This window comes from Salvia miltiorrhiza, chromosome 8 (genome assembly GCF_028751815.1).
Source record: "Salvia miltiorrhiza cultivar Shanhuang (shh) chromosome 8, IMPLAD_Smil_shh, whole genome shotgun sequence".
In the NCBI taxonomy this organism is placed as follows: domain Eukaryota; kingdom Viridiplantae; phylum Streptophyta; class Magnoliopsida; order Lamiales; family Lamiaceae; genus Salvia; species Salvia miltiorrhiza.
This window is the reverse complement of record NC_080394.1, coordinates 9,659,411-9,683,198: the sequence shown is the minus strand read 5'-3', so window position 1 is coordinate 9,683,198 and position 23,788 is coordinate 9,659,411. Positions and strand designations below refer to the sequence as shown.

Here is a 23,788-nt window from a genome sequence, read left to right as displayed (position 1 = left end):
TTACGTAATTTCTTTTATTAAGTTATAAATTTATTATTCCGTGCATCGCACGGGAGTGCATGCTAGTTAAGTATAAAGAGAGAATATATTATCAAAAAATAGGACATTTGTAATAGAATAAAGGAAGTACTCCCTCCGTCCCATGAAGCGTGATCCATTTTTTTTCGGCACGAGAATTAAGAAATTGATATTTTGTATGTTAAGTGTGGTAGGTGAAAAAGTGAAAAGGTGAATAAATGGTAAATTTTTTGCTATTTTTAGAAACATGTCAAGTTTCGTGGGACAATCCGAAAAAGAAAGTGGGTCACGCTTCGCGGGACGGAGGGAGTATTATTTAGAAGGTCTGTTTAAACAACTAGAGCCTATAGATTTATCAATTGTATATGAAAAGAAGAGTAGCCAGAGTTTTCTTCATTTCTTTATCTCTCATATTTGCTTTGGGTCAACTCTAAAGTCATTACACATACATCGATTTTTGTATTTTTCTAGTGAATAAGCTAATTGTTGGTGAAAATGGAGTTTTTTCATCTGTAAAATATAACTTTAAATCTTAAATTATTTTAACACTATTAATTATATAATGAATTCTTGAAAATAATTTTTTAAACCTTGAACTATCAATTTTGTATTAATTGTAACATTCGTCCATTTTCATTGCCCCGAAAATTTGACATGACTTGCCGAATGTCATGATGTATTTAGAATAATTCTTTTTTAGACCTACATTATAGTATAAAACAACGTCATTATATGTCTTTACTAATTGAAAATTCAAAGGGTAAAGAATTGATTAAGGGTATAATTGATACAAAATTGATAGTTCAAGGTTTAAAAAATTATTTTGATAATTCAAGATATAATTGATAGTGCAAAAATAATTTAGGGTTTAAAATTATATATATTTACTTTTTTTTTATTTTTACCATTGAAATTGGATTATTTTTATTTTATTTGTAAAAATAAATTCTTCAATATTTACAGTAAAATTACTTGTTCTTGTGATTGATTTATGAGTGAATTGTGCGCAATATTCGAAGAGTACTGAAAATTAATAGTTGATCACTAAAATATGATAGTTTTGCTTAAAAGTGAAAATACGTGAAAAGGTGCGTCATTTATTAGTTTTGCTTAAAAGTGAAAGTTGTGAAGAATAAACTGAGCGGTAGAGGTCTTGTTTGTTGCCCAGGCCCAATTGTTATAATCATAATGGCCCATAATTATCGTTTCAGCACACATATAAGTTATTGACCTAAATACTGAATAACAAAGAGGGGAATGAGCATCTTTTTCTTTTCTTTTTGAGATGGGAAAAATTCCTTTAGAAGTTACGTAGCATCAAACGAAACGACACTACTGGATCAAAGGAGTAGGAAAATCCTCAATTAAAACATTTGAACTTAAAACTTGTGCTTCATATGTTTACATATAAAAAAATAAAAAATTATGCTTCATATTGCGTTAAAGATGAGCAGCTCTAGTGTAAGAGCATGAAAAATGTGATGCTTATATATTGAGTCATAAATGTCTAATGCTAAAGGTATCGATTAGAGTTTATTATCATATGATCTTTGAATTATTTATTTAATTATATGAAAAACACGAGAAACTCACTACAAAGTCCATGTTGAACCCGCTTCATGTATAATATTCCCCGTCTTTAAAATAATTACTTATTTGATAATGGCACAAATTTTAATTTATTGTATGTAGGTTGTGACAATGACGCAGTGATGGAATCTACCAAATTTAGGAGAGGATGTCGACAGTGATGGTGAATTGGAGATTTGGCTCGACGCAGGTGATGAAGGTAATGAAGATAATCAGAAGAAGAAGAGATCGAGAAAAAGAGAGTGCTAGAGGGAGGGAGAGAGAGAGAGAGAGATAGAGTGAGAGTTTGAACTGCAAAAGAGTGTTTGTACATAAGTACCCCCTCTGTCCCAACAATTTAGTCCACTTTCATTTTTCACGTATATTAAGAAAATATATTTAATCTTTTTTTTAAAAAAATACTAATTTTTATATTTTTATTTTTAAACTCTTATTTATTATTTTCACTCATCCTTTTCACATTTAAGTGAAATATTAAATAAGGTCAATTTAGTAAAACAATATCTTTATATAATATTAATTAAAAAAAAGTAGATTATCTTTTTGGTACATCCTAAAATAGAATAAGGGACTAATTTCATGCGACGGAGGGAGTATTATTTTAAAGATAATTTTATTCAAAATAGTAAAATTTAGCTAAAAGTTATACAAATCAAATTTATGGCCAACGATTTTATTTTACTTTTGAGTGATGGGCAACGATTAATTTCCACCGTATATAGCTTTTACAAATTTGACCTTTATTAAATACTTCATCCGTCCCACAAATCTTGACACGTTTGGTTTTGGCACGATTAAGGAGTTGTAGATTCAATAATGCTATTTGGACAAAATTTGTCCGGACAAAATATGATGAAATACTTTATAAAATAAATTTATTTACAAATTTTGGTTCAAAATAAGAAGGAATTTAGCTAGTTTTATTGTTTTCTTTATATTGTATTTTTTGTAATTTTTTAATAACCTTTTTAATTATTATTATTTTTAAAGTACACAAACTACAAATAAAATAACCAAAAATAAAGAAAATATTAAAAAATTACGAAAAAATTAGAATATATGGAAAACAATAAAAGTAACTAAATCCTTTTAAACTTGAATCAAAATTTATAAATAAATTGATTTTTAAAAAAATTTAATCTTATTTTTGTCCAGATAAATTTTGTCCAAATAGCACTGCTCTTGTATATTAGTGTTTTAAATGTGTAGGTAATAAAATATTAAAGTGATAAAGTAGGAGATGGAATGTGATAAAGTAGGAGAAATAATGTAATAAAGTGATAAAATGGAAGAGAGAATGTGATAAAATAGGAGGGAGTATATTGATTTATTATTTCCGTGCTTAAAAATGTCGAATAAGGTTAACAATGAAAACATGCGCCTCGTCCTGTACAAAAAGTTGAATTGTCTCACAGTGAGGAACATGAAAAACTTCAAATAAAATTATCAAGCGACACGAAATTTGATGAAGTGAAGTCATGCATGACATTTTTCTCGACTCATAAGATATTCTTTTTCCTTTTGAAGAAAACAAAATTTCACTTATTAGCAATAAGCATTAATATATGTAATTACAATATTAATAACCATCTAGATAAATTTAAGTCTACACACCTGATGAAGAATTAGCTCTCCCCGTGTGCATGTGTATTGGTAAAGCGGTAAGGGTTAATGTCTAAAGTCAAAAAATTTAGATTCGAATCCCCTATGACGTGACCTTTTAATTTCTTTATTTAATATATATTTTTTTTATAAGAAAAAGTAGAATTAAATAAAAATGGTACCAGAAGTACCAAGGTAGAAGCCTTAAAGGAGTTTACAAATCAGGTCATTGGAACACCACTCTTCCAAGTCCATCCTATCATCAACAATCTCAAATATCATATTCCAAGACCAAAGCCTAATCTTGATCTCCATAACAAATTTTTTGCTATTCCACTCTTTACCACTAAAACGTCTCTCGTTTCTTTTTTTCCACAGAATCCAATTACACCCCACCCAAATAGCCAATAGAAGGTTTCTAATCTTCTTTTATTTTCCAAAAGAGGTGAACGTACTAAGATGTTTTCCAAAATGATTTGGGCGAACTGTAGCGACTCCCAACCACTTCTGTACTTCGTTCCACACCTCATCCGTCTTCGGGCAGAGGAGGAAGAGATGATTGATCGATTCTTCCTGCAGCCCGCATTCAAAGCATTTGGATTCTTCATCATTCAGCAAAATCTTCATTTTCCTCAAGTTATCACACGTCGGAAGTCGATTTTTCAACATTCTCCACGCTGTCATGATTGCTTTGTGAGGTGTCTTTGCCTTCCAGATCGAATAAGGAATCTCTGCTTCGACATTTAGTCTTTATTTAATATTATAAATCTATAGATGATTCAAAGGGAAATCTTGTTCAAAGGGAAATACTTCTCTTCTACAAAAAAAAAATACTTCTACAAACATGATAATACAAAATCTTGTTCAAAGGGAAAAAAATTCCATAATTTCTTCATAAAGCAAATCTGAGTCTTCTCTTCCATCCCATCAATACATAACGGCTACTTATCTTAGCCTATAATGCGCTGTTAGTGTAGATGATGTTGTCTCTTAAGACATCCCAATTAGCCTAAATGAGATGACTGTTAGTGTAGATGATGATGATGTTGTCTTACAACAAACACATCCCAATTAAGTCCAATTATTGGGCTCCTATAATTGTGTCATATGCCCAACCGATAATGCCATGTCCAATATATTTTTCCCAACTGCCTCCCAACAATAACTCCTCCCAAGTAATAACATATTCTTTCTATTAAACAAATTCGAGATTGGATGTATTTTTCCATTTCAACAGTTTATACTATATTTTTCCATTTCAGCAGTTTATTTTATTGGCAACACTTTCCGAAAAAAAAATACTTTATATGGAAAAATTCTTTGATGTAATGTGCGGTCCGGGTTAACTTACGTCCGTCCCGGTCCGACTCATAAGACAAAGTATCATCTTTTGTGATTAAAAGTTTCATTGTATGTATTAAAAGTGTCACTCATAATGTACTATTATGTACTTTTTACAAAATATCATTTTTTTTCTTATAAAAAATATTAGTATTTATGAAATATCATTTGCATTTAAGACAAATATCAATTATCAATAAAAGTTTCATTTATTGTTAATATCAACCTCATTTGTTGTTAGTAAAAATAACATTTATATATAGTAACTGCCTAACTAGATAGAGCAAGGTAGGACAAGTCAACAGTGGGACGGATTGACCCGTCCATATGGTACAAACAATATCATAGGAGACCAACTCTTATTATAATATAAGATTTAAATGCGTAATAAAAGATTAGCACATATATAGGGTGCCTTTCAGGGCCGAAGCGAAGGTCAGGCATGCCTCGACGATTGCCAATGCAATTTTTCTTTATATATATATATATATATCCCCTATATATATATATGTTGTATTTTGTATTTGACTCACTTTTATATGCAAAAATATAATTTCGTCCATCTATTTATAAAACCTTAGCTCCGGCTCTAAATATGCATCATCAAACCACCTGGTGTTTCACGAAACCAACACCTAAACTACGAGGTGAAAAGCATAAACTATACCTAGTATGAGTGGATCGGAAAGAGCAAAGTAACGATCGGAGAATTGAACACGAGAGCAAAATATAACTGTTGTATTCAAAAGCGAATAATAGCGTGATTACAATGTACGAGTGCGAGATCTATTTATAGAGTACAGGGAAGGGTAAAATGGTAAAATTGGTGTAAGCGCATGTATTTGGCGTGGTCGAAGGGTATATCCGGAATTTCATCTTTACGCGGGAAGTCTTCCGCGTTTCTGGCGATCCCTCTGATGGAGGTGATCTCTCTGGCGTGGCTGACTTCTCTGACGTGGAGGACTTCTTTGGCGTGACTGACTTCTCTGACGTGGATGACTTCTCTGACGTGGAGGACTTCTCTGGTGTGGAGGACTTCTCTGGCGTGGAGGATTTCTCTGACGTGGATGACTTCTCTGCCGATGATGACTTTTCTGGCAAAAGCCATTCCTCTGGTGGACGAGTTGTCTCTGATGGATGAAATCCCTCTGGTAAGAATGATTCTTCTGACCAGTATGATTCCTCTGGTGAAGATGATTCCTCTGATTTGTATCCTTTCTCTACTCTGCACATATTACTCCTCATCACCACCATCATCAGCAGATAGACAGAAATAAAAAAATGCATTTTTTTGGTATGTCCTCCAAATAAATGCATTTTTTTATTTTTAAACACTACCTTACCCTGTACATAATTTGGATAATTTTACTCCTATAACTTACAGTTATTTAGCCATAATCTGTTTAACAATATTTTCAATATGAGACATTTTATCCACTAGACTCAATAATTTTTTTATTAAAATTTGTGTCAAAAAATTCTATGTACTCAATCCGTCTTAATTCAGTAAATTACATTTCTTTATTTAAACGCCTTATTTCCTAAAATAAAAATGAATAAATAACAAACACCTTCATATAATTCGTTATTTACACCAAATATCATTGTTTATCTCTCTTTTTGCATTTAAAAAATAATATCTTCATTTATTTCTCCTACTTTTTTGACAGATATACCCTTTAAATTTATTTTTTCTATTTTATTATTAATTATTTGTTTCATAACATTTTTTTTGATAAATTAACAGTATTAAATAAAAAAATTTAAAAGCCGCACAACACAGGAGACTCGAACCCAAGACCTTTGGCCTTAAGCATTGTTGGGGATGAATCCAACAATTACGGATAAGGACGTCGGGGTCGTCCGATACGATGGGCACTAGCAACCTGAAACACGAACAACGTTAGAGCTCTTCTTGGAGCACCGGTGGGGGTGTCGATGGAAGGGCCTCCGACGCTCAAGTCAGTGAACAATATTAATAAAAATCGTATTGAAAGCAATTGAAAGTAAATGAAAGATTAAATCGGGTCGATCTGGTCGACGGAGTTGAAGGCGATTGAGCAATGAGCGAGGGTCGTTGGGTCGTCTCGGTTGATCTGATCACCGAAAAACCTAAGGCTGAGAGCGTGGAGGCAGAATAGTGCGTGAAGGGAGAGAAGAGCGAGAGAACGTGTTGGAGTGCGAATGATTGTGTGTCTAGAATGACATAGTAAGTTATTATTTATACCGCGATGGCCTGACGGCTAGGGTTTTGCTGGCACGTCCCTTTAAACCCTGGTCGTTCCGATATTTTGGGGATCGTATCCCTGACCTCGTTCCTTTCTTTCTCCCCAAGTCGCTGCCCTTCTAGGGTTTGGGTCGATGGGCCTTAATGACCTATAGTATGAGTTGAATTAATTGAAATTAATTCAGTTTTGGATTGGGCTTGACGTTTTGGGCCGCGAATATTTATTCGAATGGGCTATACGAAATTTGCCCACTACAAGCATTAACCCCTTACCGCTTGACCAACACACGCACACTCGTTTCTTAACATTTGTGATAGAGGAAGTATAAAAATTACTCTTTTATTGCGACATATTTTCAATAATAAAATGAATAAAATAAAATAATGAATTAATAATTTTTTTCCGGGATGATTGAACGAAAACATATTTAAAATAAAATAAAATATATAATCGTTAATGCATCGTTAAGATTGCAAGATCGTGATAATATTTAGATACGTCGTTAATTGTTGTCGGCAATGAGGCGTTTCCTAATAGCGATACATATGCAAAATATAAAGAATTAAAAATACAACCAAATGCATATGCATTAGTTCGTTTTGTCAAAAGTAGATGGTGAATGAAAAGCTAATAATAAAAGTCACATTACATGAATTGAATCTATGAAGATAAAAGTACAAATTCGTGGCGTACCCTCAATATTTTGAAATCAATATTCAAGACACATAATCGAGATTCGGAGCCGCTATCTTAGAACACTATACGTAAATATTGATGTTAATTAATGTGTAGTTTTTCTCTTTGTTTTTTATAAATTAGGAAGTAGAGGCTGTACGTAGGTAATTAACTTCATGTCTTCATGAATTGCTGTATCACAGACTTTCCGAAATGAGGTGAGATCCAGTGTCCCACAATTTTATGTGTGTCACTGTGTCCCATGCTTATAATTTTTTTATTATAATACTATGAATTATATTGAAATTTTATTTCAAAAAATTATTTTTTATAAAAAAAATATACCATGACTTTGAATTTATCAACCTATTAATTATTAGCTAATAAAACTGAAATTAAATGATAAAAAATAATTATATACCCTAAATTGATGGAATAAAACCTAGTTTATAATCACAAAATTAAACTAAAGCATACAAAATTGAAATTGAAGAAAATATACATAAGAAATTAAACAAAATTGAAAGTGGGACACAAAGTGAGACATAAAATGTGGTACACTGAATCTCATTCCCTTTGAAATAGGGTGTAACGTTAACAACTCAACACGTCCTCAAACATTCATTTTTATTTCACACAATTTTCAGTCAATATTAATTTATTTCCTCCAAATGAAATTCGCCATCTTTATCGGAAGAAAAGCCCGTTTGTTAGGCGCGATCACAGGAACTTGACATTCGTAAACAATAAATATTGGGTATCATCACCTTTTGTTTTCTTTTAGTTGAATAAATGGGTAGCACTTGATTTCAAAGTAACTTTAATTTTCTCCACATTCAAAATATAAGGCTGAGATGAAATGATTTTTCACGAGATGAAAAATGCAAATTACTAGTTTCACTCGAAATTTGTGAACACCTGATTATTTTATATTGGGCAAGTAAAAAAGATCAAAGATGTATCTAAATTCATAAATTAATTAATCATAAGTAGCAGCTGTGGATAATTTTAGACACATCCTTCTGAATATTCAATTCATCAATCTTTGGAGGATTTTTTCCCACGCAAAGTCGTTATCTTTCTGCACATTTCTCAAGAAGATCTCGGAAAAAATATTTGAGAAATTGAAGACGTTTTCTAGAGGTGAATCGAAACACTAGATTGTGATGCCATACGCTTTAAATGTTGTACTAATAAATGAGAATATTATGTCGTCCTGCCGTTTTTCGCGTCGACGTATTTCGTTCAGATTTTAATAAACACCTACAAACTGCAAAGTGCAAACCAAGAAGCTACCTTGAATTCAATGATGTACATGTGCGTCTATAATTTCAAGGATGAGACAAAAATGATATACTACTTGAAGAGGAATTGATGTAACGCCCCATTACGTTACCCAAACTAATATATATAAAAGTTGATTATTGTGAGAATTATATTTTTTTATGAGAGCTTCTGAACAAAGCAGCGACTGCACAAAACTAACGCATTTGCTCTTAAAATTAATGCATTTAAAAAAAAGCAAAATTTTCAATCCTTATGAGATTCAAATTTAGGTAATTCATACACCGAAGACTTTTACTACTGAAAAGCTGAATAATTATGATTTTTTTTTTTAAAAAAAGGGTTCTAAAAAATTATGATTATTATTTGAACTCATACGCGTAACAAGGAGGTATTGATATATGAAAAAAAAAAAGGTTATAAAAAAATTATGATTATTATTTGAACCCTTTATCAACACCTCCTCCTTACACGCATGCATTCATAATGACATATAACATTAATAATGAGGAAGTAGCAAATCAATTTTGGTTAAATGGATGTGATATATAGATAAGATTGATAGGTTTTGATGAGTTATTAAATAATCCACCAAACTTAATAATCATTTAATTGGATGATTATATATGAGCTGAATTATCAATTATGAATTTAATCATATATGCAGATCAAATATTTAATTAAAGTGAATTATTTTATTAATAATATCTTATCACTCGAATCAAATGCCCAGCCTAAGCTAAGGGCTCGTTTGGTTTTCAATAAAGAATTATGTAGGATAATTTGTAACCAGGATATTTAGTGTGGAAAATGACAGATTATTAATACTGAGTTGGTGTTTGCTATCATGGCTAAATACAGAATATGCTGGTTTAAGTTGATCCTAGGGGGAGGTGGTATTATTAATCCTAAGAAATCTGGATTAATAATACTGGGTCGTGGGATTAAACCGGGTCATCCGCATTATTATTAAATACTCCCTCCGTCCCGCCCAAGATGCTACATATTCCTTTTTGGGCCGTCCCAACGAAGATGCTACATTTCTATATTTGGCAAAAATAAGAAATTTTAAACACTTAATTAACACTAATTAAGTATTTCTTTATTACATTCTCTCTCCTACTTTATCACTTTATTACCTTCTCTTTCTTACTTTATCACTTTATTACTTTCTCTCTCCTACTTTATCACTTTATTATTACATACTTAAAACATTAATCTACAACTCTTTAAATCCCGTGCCGAAAAACAAATGTAGCGTCTTGGCCGGGACGGAGGGAGTAATACCAAACACTAGACTGATCTGTACTAAATTAGCTAATACAGTGTATTAGCCAATATCAAACACGCCCTAAGTGTATATGAAAACTCATATTCATCATCGATGGTCACTCGCTAAACATAAGCAAACGCGTGTCTGCCAAAAATTGAGGATGAAAATATCAAGAAGATGGAGTTGTCAACTACTGCAAGAAAATGAAATAAAATAAAGTTATCGTATACTGGTATGATGATATCGAAGGGTTGGAAGAATTGGAGAAACGGCAACAATGGTGCAGTTGCAGAGATAGGCTAGGTGGACCAATGAGAGGAGGACGCGTGCGGTGGCTCATCATTGGGAGGCGTATCTCGAAAATAATGACGTGATGGAATTGGGCATGAAGATATTAATCTCACTATCAATGATGAGGGAGGAGTGTGATTATTTAATAAAACGTGGGTTTTACCTACTTTGGTTGCATGCTGTCGGGCACAACTGTGCGGTGGTCGTACGGCCGTTGTGGCGGTGGTGGGCGGCGCTTCTTCGCTGGGAGCCATGTGCATTGCTCTCTTACGTTTTGCTTTTGCCCTTCAAAATATACTCCATATGAGTGCCGTGCCAACTTTTGTTACAATTTGTAACTTTTTTTATTTATTTTGGACAACGGTTATAGGAATAGATGTATCATGTTCATGTAAGTAATACATATAAATTGATTATAAAATGTCTCGTGGAGATATTTCTTCTCTTCTTATCTATGATTGGTCGAGTAGTTGCTTTCTTTAAGTTTAAAGAATGCAACTCGAATAGTTAGTGTCAGGATTTGGACAATGTTAGTTGGGGGTCAGATTTAATAATAGTAATACGTACTTCTGATATTAATCAATCAATATATTTTTTTTGTTTTTGTTTTTGAGAATCTATCAATCAAGATCATTGTTTATAGCATGCAAAAGTACTCATATGAATATTTTTTCATTGTGTGTATTGTAGTGGACAAATTTCGTATAGCCCATTTAAATTTAAATATATATTCGCGGCCCCAATATTCAGCCCAATCAGATAACTGAATTAATCTCAATTAATTCAGCCCATACGTTAAATCATCAGAGCCCATCGACTCAAACCCTAGAAAGGGCAAAGACTTGGAGAGGAAGATAAGAAGAGATGATGGACGTCAATCCCACGGATATCGGAACAGCTAGGGCTTAAGGGAACGTGTCAGCCAAACCCTAGCCGTCAGGTTACCTCAATATAAATAAACATCAACTAGGTCAATAGACCCATCGACTCATTCGTACTCTCAGCTACTCCACCTATTCACGCTCTCAACTCTCTTCACTTGCTCGATCTCTACGCCTCCACGCTCTCACATTCTGGATTGGGGCTTGCTCTGACCAGTCAGACAGACCAACCAGACAGACCAATCCGACCGTCGAGATTCACTATCTCATCTTTACTCTATTATTTAATCATCTTTACGCATTATATTTGTTTTTCTTATCAATTAATCCGAATTGTTTGACTGACTTGAGCGTCGGAGGCCCTTCCATAGACACCCCCACCGGTGCTCCTTGAAGGGCTCTAACGTATTTGTGGTTTCAGGTTGCTAGTGCCCGCCGACCCGGACGTGCCCGACGTCCTATTCAAGTGATTGTTAGATCCATCCCCAACATGTATTATAGGAAATAATTAGGAGTTAATATAATGCTCTAGCCTATTTTAAATAGCGAAAAAAATAAAAAAAAATCCAAAAAAAAAAGTAATATAGACCAAATTAACCTTAATAATTAAAAAAAAAATATTAAAGAAAACAATATAATCCTAAACCTGTTTTAGATGCAATTAATCCATGGTGCCGCCTAACCCTCCGCGCTTATCTGTCGCCACTGTCGCAATTGCTCCCCTCCCTCGCCACCCTTCCAGGCCGCTTCTCTGCCACCGTCACCACAGTCCCTTCCCCCCAAAAATTCCCGCGCCACTGCCACACGCCTCCTTCGCTGTTGCTTGAAATCGCTCTTCCACCTTCCCTTTCACTGCTGCTCTTGCTTTGCACCATCGTCGATGCTCCACCGCCGTCGACTACTGATGCTCTAGCATACGTCGCCGCAGTAACGATTCTCCAGCGCCACCGCCGTCTGCCCACTTTGAAATTATGATTGTTACACACTTTTGCAAAAATAGTGTGCAAAAGTGTATTTTACATTGTTACACACTTTTTCGTAAAAGTGTTTAATAATAGGGTAAATTGTAAAATAAGGCACAAACTTTGACCCATTTTTCAATTTCAACACTACTTTTAAATCGTTGCAAATAAATACATATTCTTTTCAATTTTTGCAATTAGGATTTCGACTACAATTTCAAGCAATCGAAAAAATGACATGACATCTCGTTAATTGCTAGCCGAAAAATAATGTGAAATTGAAAATTACATTGCAAAAGTTATAGGGAGAATAGGATGTCATGTCATCTTTTCCATATTAATACGTACGGAGGTTAGTATCATACAGCGACATAATTGGCTTAGATCAATAAAATTACCCTAATTAATCATACCCAAACAGTTAAAACATAGTACAGTATTACTTGTGATAATTGTCACGTCTTAATTAGAAGTTGAGCGTGTGTCTATAGTTTTTTTTTTTTTCGAGAACATGACTAGTCTTTTTCATTAATAGTCTTAGTATGAGTACTATTATGCAGTATTACATACAATGATACAAATATCACTCTTGATTCTTAGCACGAGCAAATATACTCACTTGAGATTCAGTGTCTAAATTTTTAGTGTTTTAATTTATTGTGCACTAGCTACTTTCAAATTTTTTGAAATATTTTTTTCATTTGTCCTCAGTTTTAGTTTCTTGTGTTTTAGTCACTTTTATTACTAATTAATTAATATAGGGCATGTATTTTAAAATTTTAATTTTTTTATATATATTAATATCATGATTTATTATATTATATTATACTAGTAAATTTTATTTTTTAATATAAATATTATTAAAAAAATTGATAGTGAGACATAAAAATAATGAAACACTTAATCTGAACCGAGAAATAGGTGATTGTAAAACGATAAGTAAATTTGAATAAAAAAGTCAAAACTTTCTCAAAAATTATTCCATATCTTTGACATTTGGCTTGCCACTGCTTCACACCCAAAAAATGACCTACGTCTGAGTTACACTTGAAGATGAAAGTCTCCATTAATTCTCCAATTAATTAAAGACATGTGTTGGTTTAGACATTGTTCCCTAAGTCGTGTCTATTTTTGACTTTACAAAACCAAAAGAAAATGAATCTGCCTAAAAAGTCTGCCTTATATGGCCATAGCAGTTCAATTAATTATGGCTATGCTGCGCTGTCCTGTAATTAATATCATTAGGACGTGTTTATTTATTTTTAACTCTCTAGATAGAAAGATAATATGTATAAATTTATTATTTAAAGTAAGAACTATTATTTTTATATCTTTTTTGAGTCATAATATATTTATCTATTATTTAGAAGGTGGTATAATTAAAATTATACTATCATCCTTTAGGTATAAAAAATATATCTTGTCCAAGGGAAAATGTGTCAGCCCGGAATTTTACACCACTTACTCAATTTTTTTACTATGTCAAAGTAAATGAAATATAAAGTTATAGTATAATTTATTCCTTTCATATATCTCAAAGCCAATACACTGTGTGATGCATGGATACGCATATGCATATTAACATTAGAGGCAGCACCCTAGTCTAGCCAAAATCTTTTAGTCAGAGGAAATTCTAGCCATACAAATAAAAATATGGAAATAATAGCATTTCTGACTAAAATACTCTTTTAGTGTGTAACAATATAAAATATACTATTACACACCTTTTAGAAACGAAAAAAGTGTGTAATAGTGTATTTTACACTATTACACACTTTTTCGCAACCACACACTTTTACATTATTACACACTTTTGTGAAAAAGTGTGTAACAGTGTAAAATACACTGTTACAAACTTTTCGCAGTTACACACTTTATGTTATTACACACTTTTGTGAAAAAGTGTGTAACAGTATTAAGGGTATAATTGTACATTTACATTAAAAAATGCTAGTTTTTCCATATTTTTATTTGGGTGGACATTTTTTCCTTTTCTTATACAAGAACGGCTAATTGAGCCCATTAACTCTTAACATTATCAATTTAACTATTACTCTCCGTGCGATGTATAGAATATAGCGCGTAGTAGGAAATTAACTGTACAATAAACTTATTATTAATCCAGTCAAATAAATATTTTGTTCATGTATAATGAAATTTATAAATTATAAACAGTTATGTATATATCAATTGTTTGTCTTAGTATAAAACAATCAATGACACCATACGAAATCTTAACCAGATATAAAGAAATAAAATTATATCAAATGTTTAGAAATAGAGATAATATTTCTTGAATAAGATGTAGAATAAAGAAATAATAATGTGATTTCACTATTTGTAAAGAGCTTTACCATCGTAATTTAGCATAAAATAAAATGTATGGTATATGTTAGTATTTTTTTTTTTGTGAGAAATGAAAATATTGAATAAATCAGTATAAATCCATAAATAAGCTACTTATAATGCATGAATAATGTATATTAAGTTAATATGGTAAAATTTCTGCTTCTTTCAGGATCGAACCCAAATTTAAAAGGTTATTCGTTCATTACAACAAACTTATTCATATTTATTCTCATGCTCACTGTATCCTGTGTGTGTGTGTGTGTGTGTGTATGGGGAGTGGATCATGTAGATCCAACCCCTTATAATAGTATATAGATCCTAAATAAGGACCACATAAGGTGTGTATATGGCGCGCTAGTAGAATGACACGGGGCGGATGCCTTCTAAGGGCTTTGAAGGCAAAATATACAGGGTCAAATAGGAATAAAAATTTCTGAAATTAAATATATATATATATATATATATATATATTAATTTTTTTAATTATTTTTTTTAGAAACTAGAAAGTAGAAAGTAAATCAATTATACCTTGAATATATTTAAAATGAATAACTATTATTATAAGAAAAAAAATGAAATTTATTAGTAAAATTTAGAAAAGAAAATGAAAAATACTAACAATTAATTTTTTCCCCTCTAAAAACATCAAATTTCTAATTAATTGAATAAGTTATGGAATCATAGCATATGGTGACTAGGGGTGTAATTCATACCACCATTTAACTTTTATATATATAATAGAAATAGATTGCACGACTTGTAAAAGGGGAATGAAGTATACATGTCAGACTCTCAACAATAAAATAGATTCTCGCTTTCACAATTTAAATAAGAGTTCTTATACTCCATATAATAGAAAAATGAATTGATTTTATGTGTCACAACATTTCAAAATTTATTTATTCTTTTTTATTTGTAATTATTTTTTATTTATATTTTTAACTATAAATCAATTAATATTTATATATGGTTTATAAACATTTACATATAATTCTAATTATGATGTGGTGCTATTAAATGATTTTTACATGTTAATTGTAATAGAAATAGTAAATATTAAAATATAGTAGTAAATTCATGAAAAAACAAATAATTCGTAATAATATATGTATGTATATGTTTATTGTGATGCTAATAAATTCATGAGAATAAGAAAAAATATAATTACATCTTAACTAAAAATTAACATTTAATTAACGAAAGTGGTTGAGATTAATATAATTTTAAATTGTTAGTATAATTTAAAATACACCAGTTTTGATTTCACTTCGTTTTTCAATATGGGTGTGTATTGAACATGTTCATTTGATAATGAGTCGACTGAGTAAGCTAACCAATATCCAAATAAATTGTTCTAACCGAAAGTTCAGTTAGCAATCCTATTGTTGATCAATTGAACTCATAACTTGTGAGTGCAGAATGTGGTGGTTAGTTTACTCGCTTTTAGAATTTTGTTAAAGTTATCTTTTCAACTTAATCAAATTTCAGTTAATGATCAGTGACTTGAGTCAGTATGATGAAATATTCTGAAGAGAATTTTAATGCTTGTACTGAATGCGATGTGTGAGGTCAGTTTGTAGATCAGTAAAACAAATAAACAATACTTAATTGAAATGTAGAATGCAAGTACGCAATCAGTTTTACTGGTTTACAGGATCCACTAACTTCAGATTCCTCGTGTTAGAGCTGCAACTCAGCTGATCAGTCAGTTACGTTTAGACTGATCCATGGGTTACGTGATCGTGACCGTTAAAAAAATTTCTTTGGCTGCACCCGAATATAATCTGATCCTTCAGTTTTCTGACTATGAACTTGTAGCTTATTTGTTGATTTCCTTCTAACAGCAACACCTAACTTTAATTTACACAAATATCCATCTAATATAACCCTTAAGATACGGGATTTTAGCCAAGTATATTCATGATCAAAACAAATCCCAAGTCATAAGAAGACATAAATAAAAATATAAAATGATAGAGATTCATAAAATGGAAGAACTCCCTGTTTTTAGTCGTGGTTTTTTTTTTTTTTGTGGAAGAAAGAAAATGGAAGAGGAAGAAGATGGGCTTGAGGAAAAAAAATGGTGGCTAAAGTTTGGAAAAGTGTTGGGTGTTGAAGAATGATGGAGAATGATCAATTTCCTCCCCTTCCACCCCAAAATGAAGGTATAAATTGTATTGGAGCTAAAAAATTATGTATGGGGCCCACAAAGTGCTAATTTTCGCATTCTTCCCGTGGTCACAGCTGTGACCGCGATATAGGACTGTGGAGGAGCTGGAGCAGGGGTTCGCTACATTGTGCGAGATTATTTGCGTGAAGCTAAACGACAGTTTCGTCAACCTCACAACACGTACTCCACTACTATAACTCGTTTTGGAACTCGTACCAAGAACAATACCAGTGATAGCACATCTGTGGGGACACATAGCAATAACAAAATACACTCGACACTGCATTGTGCGAGATTAATTCAATTCAACACCAACTCCTCCACTTTTATGAACGAAAGTGGGTCCTCTTAATTATATAGTCTTCAAGACTTAGATCTTCTCTTGCAGCCCAAGAAATATAATTTCCTTATTGAAGTAGATTTTTCACTTGTACAAGAACTTTTCTTGTAGATAGACCTCCCTTGTTGAGTAGATCTTCATATTCTGTATGGTAATTCATTTCACAGCTCAATTTACAGCAAGGATGACAACATATTTTGTTGATCTTATTTCCATGTATGAATAAGAAACTGCCATGTATAACAATCACTGCATCTGGCACTCATGAAGATACTCGTACCTTAGAAAGCACCGCAGATTAAAAAAAAAAACTTTGTCTACATAATTGGCAATTAATATACTCTAACATTATGCTTAGTTTCAAAAAAATATTATATACTCACTACGTCCCTAAAACATTTTCCTTTATTTCCTTTTTCGTCCATCTCCTAAATATTTTTCTAATCTATTTTTGTAAATAATTACTAACTATTATCCTTATAATTATAATTGTGGAACCCTTCTTCACTGATCAAATATACAACTAACTTTTATTAAAGTCGTCTGTGTTGCTTCTCCTTAGAAAGATGTTTCAAGGACAGAACGGGGAATAAATTTATCAATACAAACTAATGATAATAATGAGATTTTGTGTAAAAAATGAAAGAAATTAGTATTGGGCAAGTGAAATAATGAGATACATATATCAATTTTTGTTAAAAAAAATGTTATTATCAATGATAATAAAAAAATTGAAACTATATTTTCACACTAATTTTCTATCGAACTCTCAATAATCTGAAGTTCTGAACGGTGGAGAAATACACATGCATATATCAAATTGAAAAACTACAAACTACTCAATGACAACTGAAAATTTTCTTTGGAACAGTAGAGAATAATTTAAAATTGATTGTATCAAATTACAAAACCACTTGCTGTGTATTTCTTATTAATACATTCACCCCCCTCGACAATTGACAACCTCAACTTCGTAATAACATCGTTAAGCAATATCTCCAAATGTGAAGTCCACTTTTAGATATTTGTAGGAAGTAATAAAAAAAGGAAATAATAATTGAGCTGACAAAATCCCATCAATTCTTCATATATGTATATTTTATTCTTCACAAATAATACAGGTGGTGTATAGCAATTGGACAAACAAATTTCAAATCACCAAGAATTGACTACGCAGTGCAGATAATCTCCATGAGCCCCCTACCCCCACTCCCAAAAACAAAACAAAGGAAATGGAAAAGCATTATAAATACAAGGGCAAAGAATGAGGTAGCAGGCACCGCAATAGGAGTGCAGACTGTGTAGCTAAGGTCGCGCCACCTGCACCATGCAGCATTCCATCTTCTTCTTCCCATGGCCACCCCTGGCTCTTGCGGGGCTCCTCCTCCTCCTCTTCCTGCACCGCCGATGGCAGTGCAACCGCCGCCTGCCTCCCGGGTCCATGGGCTGGCCTTACATCGGAGAAACCCTCAAACTCTACACTCAACACCCCAACGCCTTCTTCTCCATTCGCCGGAAAAGGTTGATTAATTGATGAACTCATGAAAAACTAATAATCTCATTGATATATCATCATCATCATTTGAATTATTTGTTGGTTAGGTATGGTAATATATTCAAGAGTCACATATTGGGATGTCCGTGCGTGATGATATCGAGCCCAGAAGCAGCCAAAATGGTATTGGCGAGCAAAGCTCATCTCTTCAAGCCCACCTACCCACAGAGTAAAGAGAGGATGATAGGACCGGCGGCGCTCTTCTTCCACCAAGGCCATTACCACTCGCTGCTCAAGAGAATGGTCGTCGCCTCATTCTCTCCCACCGCCATCCGCGGCTCCGTCGCCGCCGTCGAGACCATCGCCCTCCGCCTTCTTTCCAACTGGGAACACGTCATCCACCCCATCTGCACCTTGCAAGAGATGAAAAAGGCATGCATACATATATTATATATTGACTAGCTACTTACTTAATCAATTAAGTGTGTAAATGAAATTAGGCAGTGTGTATGTTTTTGTTTCAGTATGCTTTTGAGGTGGCGATGATGTCGGCGTTGGGCAGCGAGGCGGAGCCGTTAAAGGAAGGAATTAGGTGTTTGTATGGGAAATTAGAGAAAGGGTACAACTCGATGCCGTTGGAAATTCCGGGAACTCCGTTTCACAAAGCCATGAAGGTGTGTTACTAGGCAATACGTACACGTATTAATTTCTTCACATCCCAAATCTAAAATACGAGTATATAAATATTAAAATATTGGTACGTAAATTAACGCAGTTTAATTTTTTTAGGCTCGGAAGGCGCTGGATGAGATGTTGAGGAAAATAATTGAGAAGAGAAGAGAAAATTGTGGAGGGGGATTGCTGGGGAATATGCTGAGACTTCAGAAGCAGAAGGAGGAAGAACTAAGTGATTCTCAAATAGCTGATAACATAATTGGAGTCATATTTGCAGCTCATGATACCACAGCCAGTGTGCTGACGTGGCTGCTCAAGTATTTGCACGATAATCCCAATGTTCTCCAAGCTGTCGCGGTAATTTTTATGTCACATTTTACCACTAATTGCAAAATAATTTACCATTTATATATATATATATATATATATATAGCATTAATTTGTAGTTCGTTTTCATTCTTACTTGGATTTTTTTTTTTGGTCACGTCTATTTCAGTATATAATATTGAATTTGTGAGTTAATGAGTTGGCGATGAATATATATATACTTCAGGCGGAGCAAGAAGGGATTCGACGCAAACTACAAGTAGAGGAGGAGCGGGGGCTTACGTGGGACGACACTCGAGACATGCCGCTCACTATCAGGGTACACTCAATTTTACTTTACTATCATATTGCTACGTGCGACTTACATACAAATCATAACACAAAAAATTAAAGTAAATATATATAAATAGTCTCATAAATATACCTAATAAAAAAGTTATATATCAAAATTTTAAACTATTCTTCAAAAATGAATATACATATCAAATTGTGTAAAAATATATATACACGTTTATACTAGTAATAGATTAAAAAAAAAAGAAGATCTCCATGTTTTTTTAACTATTAACCTATCCATAAATTAATAACAAGTTGACCAAATGGGATTGTCCAACAGTTTATAGTGGTCTAGTGTTCTACTATGCCGTTCAATTATTAATTTTACTAGTATTTTATAATTATTTATTATAAAAATAAAAAAATAATATTATATAATAAATTCTAATTAATATTTATCACCATATATTGAAATTAAAAATATATATACCATAATTTTGGATTAATTGACCCTAGTAATTAATTATTAATTCAAAAATGGAGTATAAATATAAAATTAATTATATTAATTTGAAATTGAAGAAGAAATAATTTGAAACTATAAAAAAAATTAAAAGTGGGATACCGAAAATGGGAGAGAGGATAGCTTGTGGACAAGATTTATTTGAACATTCCGTTCCATATAGCTAATTAAATACACATATAATATACAGGTGATACAAGAAACGCTTAGAAGTGCTAGCATACTTTCATTCACATTCAGAGAGGCGGTTGAAGATGTGGAGTTCCAAGGCTATCTCATTCCCAAAGGATGGAAAGTTCTTCCTCTCTTCAGAACCATCCATCATACTTCTGATTTCTATCCCAACCCAGATAAATTCGATCCTTCTAGATTTGAGGTAAAAATTCTACATACAATATTCATAAACTAAAAACTGCAGTCAACATGTACATGATGATCATCAATTTGTTGTATAAAATGATGACTTGGAAAAAAAAATCGAACATAGGACCAACTGTTAAGAGTATAGATCCTCATAATTTAAAAGGTCAAAAATAGATCCTTAATATATAATTATGTCTTAATATGAGTTTGTTATATCCAATCCCTATAGATATATTAGTACAACGTGTTTTTGATGAGGAAGGAATTAATGAGGTGGTCACTACTGTAGTTATTTCGACTCAAACGAGCAAAGATTCCTTGAAGTGGGACAATTCATTCTATCCTCTTAATCTGTATTTAAAATATAAGGTTGTCAATGTTTCAATTATCTCTTTCTTTTAAATATTCTTCCTCCATTTGTGCATTTTGATGTCTAAAATCTTCATGTATATCACCCCACGTGAGCTACCCTTGTAGCTTAGCTAGCTACTTAATTTGATTATACGCTTATCGATATGCCTATATCCTTAAAGATTCAGAAGCATGGGAATGGGATCCAATATTTTAAAATTACTCGAATTGATATAATAAATCTTTAAAAAAAGATGTAGATATAATTGGTGCTTGCACGTGCAGGTATCTCCTAGGCCAAATACATACATGCCCTTCGGCAACGGACTGCATTCTTGCCCCGGCAGTGAGCTTGCTAAGCTTGAGATGCTCGTCCTACTCCACCACCTCATTACAACGTATAGGTACTCAATCTTTTACATTTTATTAATTTCTACATCATATGCATTTAATTTCTACTCACTTATATTGGATTGGATTTTTCGAGAATTAGATCGGTTTTTTTTTTTTTGAGTAATTTTTTTTCTTCTATGTATTGGAGTCAATGCACCGTAAGGTTGGATTGAGATGTCCAAATGTAGGTATATACATTGATGTGCAATGATACGTAGGTGGGTTGGGTTGGAAAAGTCTACTAAAAGATTTAGTATATGTAGACACGTGCATTGCCCATCTGTCGATACAGGAATCAAATCAGTATAGAAGTAAGTGTAGGTTTTGGACCATACATTTTTGTTACCTATAGGTGGTCCTAAAAGTTATTAATACTATATTAACATTAACCGGATGATGTTCATCAGATGATTTGCGTGACACTATTATTCATTTATGAGTGATATTGATTCTCCGTATAATTAAGAATATTAATTAGATTTGAAAATTTAAACATTGTTTGAAATGAATATCGTTCATCTTTTCCGCAGAGGAGTTGGGACCTGGGATATATAAATTTACAAAGGAAAAAAATGATGCAATAGTCAAGTCAAACATTGATAGCTATCTGCACAGGTGGCATGCATGCATCCAACTCAAAATTTAGGTTACGTTAACTCTGTGCGTGTGTGTGTGTGTGAGAGAGAAAGAACCATTGATGACTTTCCCACGCAGATTTTAGATTTATGAGGCTACAAGGGAATGAGAGTGAACCGCCAACAATTTGTTTTACCACATAAAATATAATTTAAAGTAATGAAAATTTAATAAGAAAGGCCAGATTTATTGATTGATCTTTTGGTGCGTTTGTCGTAGTAATCTACCCAATGGTCGTAATTTCTAGGGATAATAAGGAATATTTTTTTGTTTCGTTTTTATTTTGGATAATGAATTAATGTCACATATTTTTAGCTGAAATAAATATTCGGCACTTCATAACTCATACAACTAGATCATGACATCAATTTATACTGTCTCCATCTCTCTAGCTAGGTTCATAGTTAAACTGTAGTGTGAAAAAAACATTCGACTCTCTTAATATAAGGTCTAGAGTTATATTTAATCAAACCAGACCATTATAAGATCTTGAGTTATAGCAATAAAAAATCTATTGAATCCTCTATTTTAAAATTGTATCATCCCATATCTTGTATTTGATTCAATATATATATATATATATATATATATATATATATAATACATGCTCCTATTCGTTTGCATTCCAGAAATAGAAAGTTACTATTTATATCCATGGGCCGCAGGAGTTCAAAAAATAATACCCCAATGTATTATTCTAACTAATTAATTGATTTATTTGGATCAGATGGAGAGTGATCGGGGAGGAGGATGCAATACAATATGGACCTTTTCCAGTGCCTAAAGGAGGATTGCCTATTCGGGTCACTCGTCGGAGAAAAAACTCTATCTTCTCATCAATTAATCAATATAATAAAAATTAAATGGTCGAAAAAGAAAAAGAAATCGTGGAAACTATTTAAATAGCGGGGCCGGGAAAAAAAAGTGGGGACAAAATGTCTCCCATACGTATTCCTTCATCAAGATCACATCATGTTTTTGTTATTTTCTTTGTGATTTGTAATTATTCGTACTTGTATATATGAAAAATATTTTTTTTCTAGTTTAGTTCTATCTTTTTCAGTACCATAATCATTCTCATAGTTTATTATGTCCCACCGTATTTTACTATTAACAATTGAAATTTATAAAAATTATATACTTTAATTTTGGATTAATTAACCTTAAGCTTAGTACTTAATTATTATTTAAAAAGTTGAAAAATAAATATTATAAAATATAATTATGAGTTCTAATTAGATTAGTGAATCCTAATTAATCATCTTAAAATTATACTCCTACTAAAATATAATAAAAGAATTAAAAAAATATACTGATAGAAAGTGAGATATTGAGTGTGACAGATGATCTCAAGTGGTTTCCTAAACTGCGGGGGTTAAATTGGAGTTAACTTCTTGATATAGAAATATATTAATAATGTCATAAACATTCTAAACTGAGGGATAAATTTGAAGATAGAATGACGATGATATGCATTATGTGGAGACAAAAAACGAATCATTCTGAGAAATTGAACCCTTTTGTTGCTTTGTCTCGTATCTAATTTCGAGTTATTGCTGTACGGAGAGATGCAGCGTATTTGTCGACCGTATATTCCGACAAAGACAAAAAAATATTTAAAAATTTACTAACAATATGTGAATACACACACAAACAGAGTGGATAAAAAATATCAGAAAGTCATTTCTTTGCCTCCATTTATTATTGTGTGCCTTAGAAACAATATTTGAGGAGATCAAATGTGT

General features: G+C 32.3%; 1 protein-coding gene across 1 annotated transcript; it reads left to right on the top strand.

The window, feature by feature from the left end:
- The first annotated feature begins 18,150 nt into the window (after positions 1-18,150).
- On the top strand, positions 18,151-23,090 carry LOC131000786 (abscisic acid 8'-hydroxylase 2). The gene is made up of 8 exons (XM_057926855.1): positions 18,151-18,525; positions 18,607-18,931; positions 19,024-19,173; positions 19,289-19,531; positions 19,728-19,820; positions 20,491-20,676; positions 21,300-21,418; positions 22,771-23,090. Exons 1-8 carry the CDS (start codon positions 18,332-18,334, stop codon positions 22,904-22,906), a joined length of 1,446 nt encoding a protein of 481 aa, XP_057782838.1. The 5' UTR covers positions 18,151-18,331; the 3' UTR covers positions 22,907-23,090.
- The last annotated feature ends 698 nt before the right edge of the window (positions 23,091-23,788 follow it).

What these genes read in the sequence shown, in the direction of transcription:
- LOC131000786 (XM_057926855.1), top strand. Translation starts at nt 18,332, where the DNA reads ATGCAGCATTCCATCTTCTTCTTCCCATGGCCACCCCTGGCTCTTGCG. An exon ending in TTCTCCATTCGCCGGAAAAG is followed by an intron (nt 18,526 to 18,606) that starts GTTGATTAATTG and finishes TTTGTTGGTTAG; the next exon opens with GTATGGTAATATATTCAAGA. An exon ending in ACATGCCGCTCACTATCAGG is followed by an intron (nt 19,821 to 20,490) that starts GTACACTCAATT and finishes TATAATATACAG; the next exon opens with GTGATACAAGAAACGCTTAG.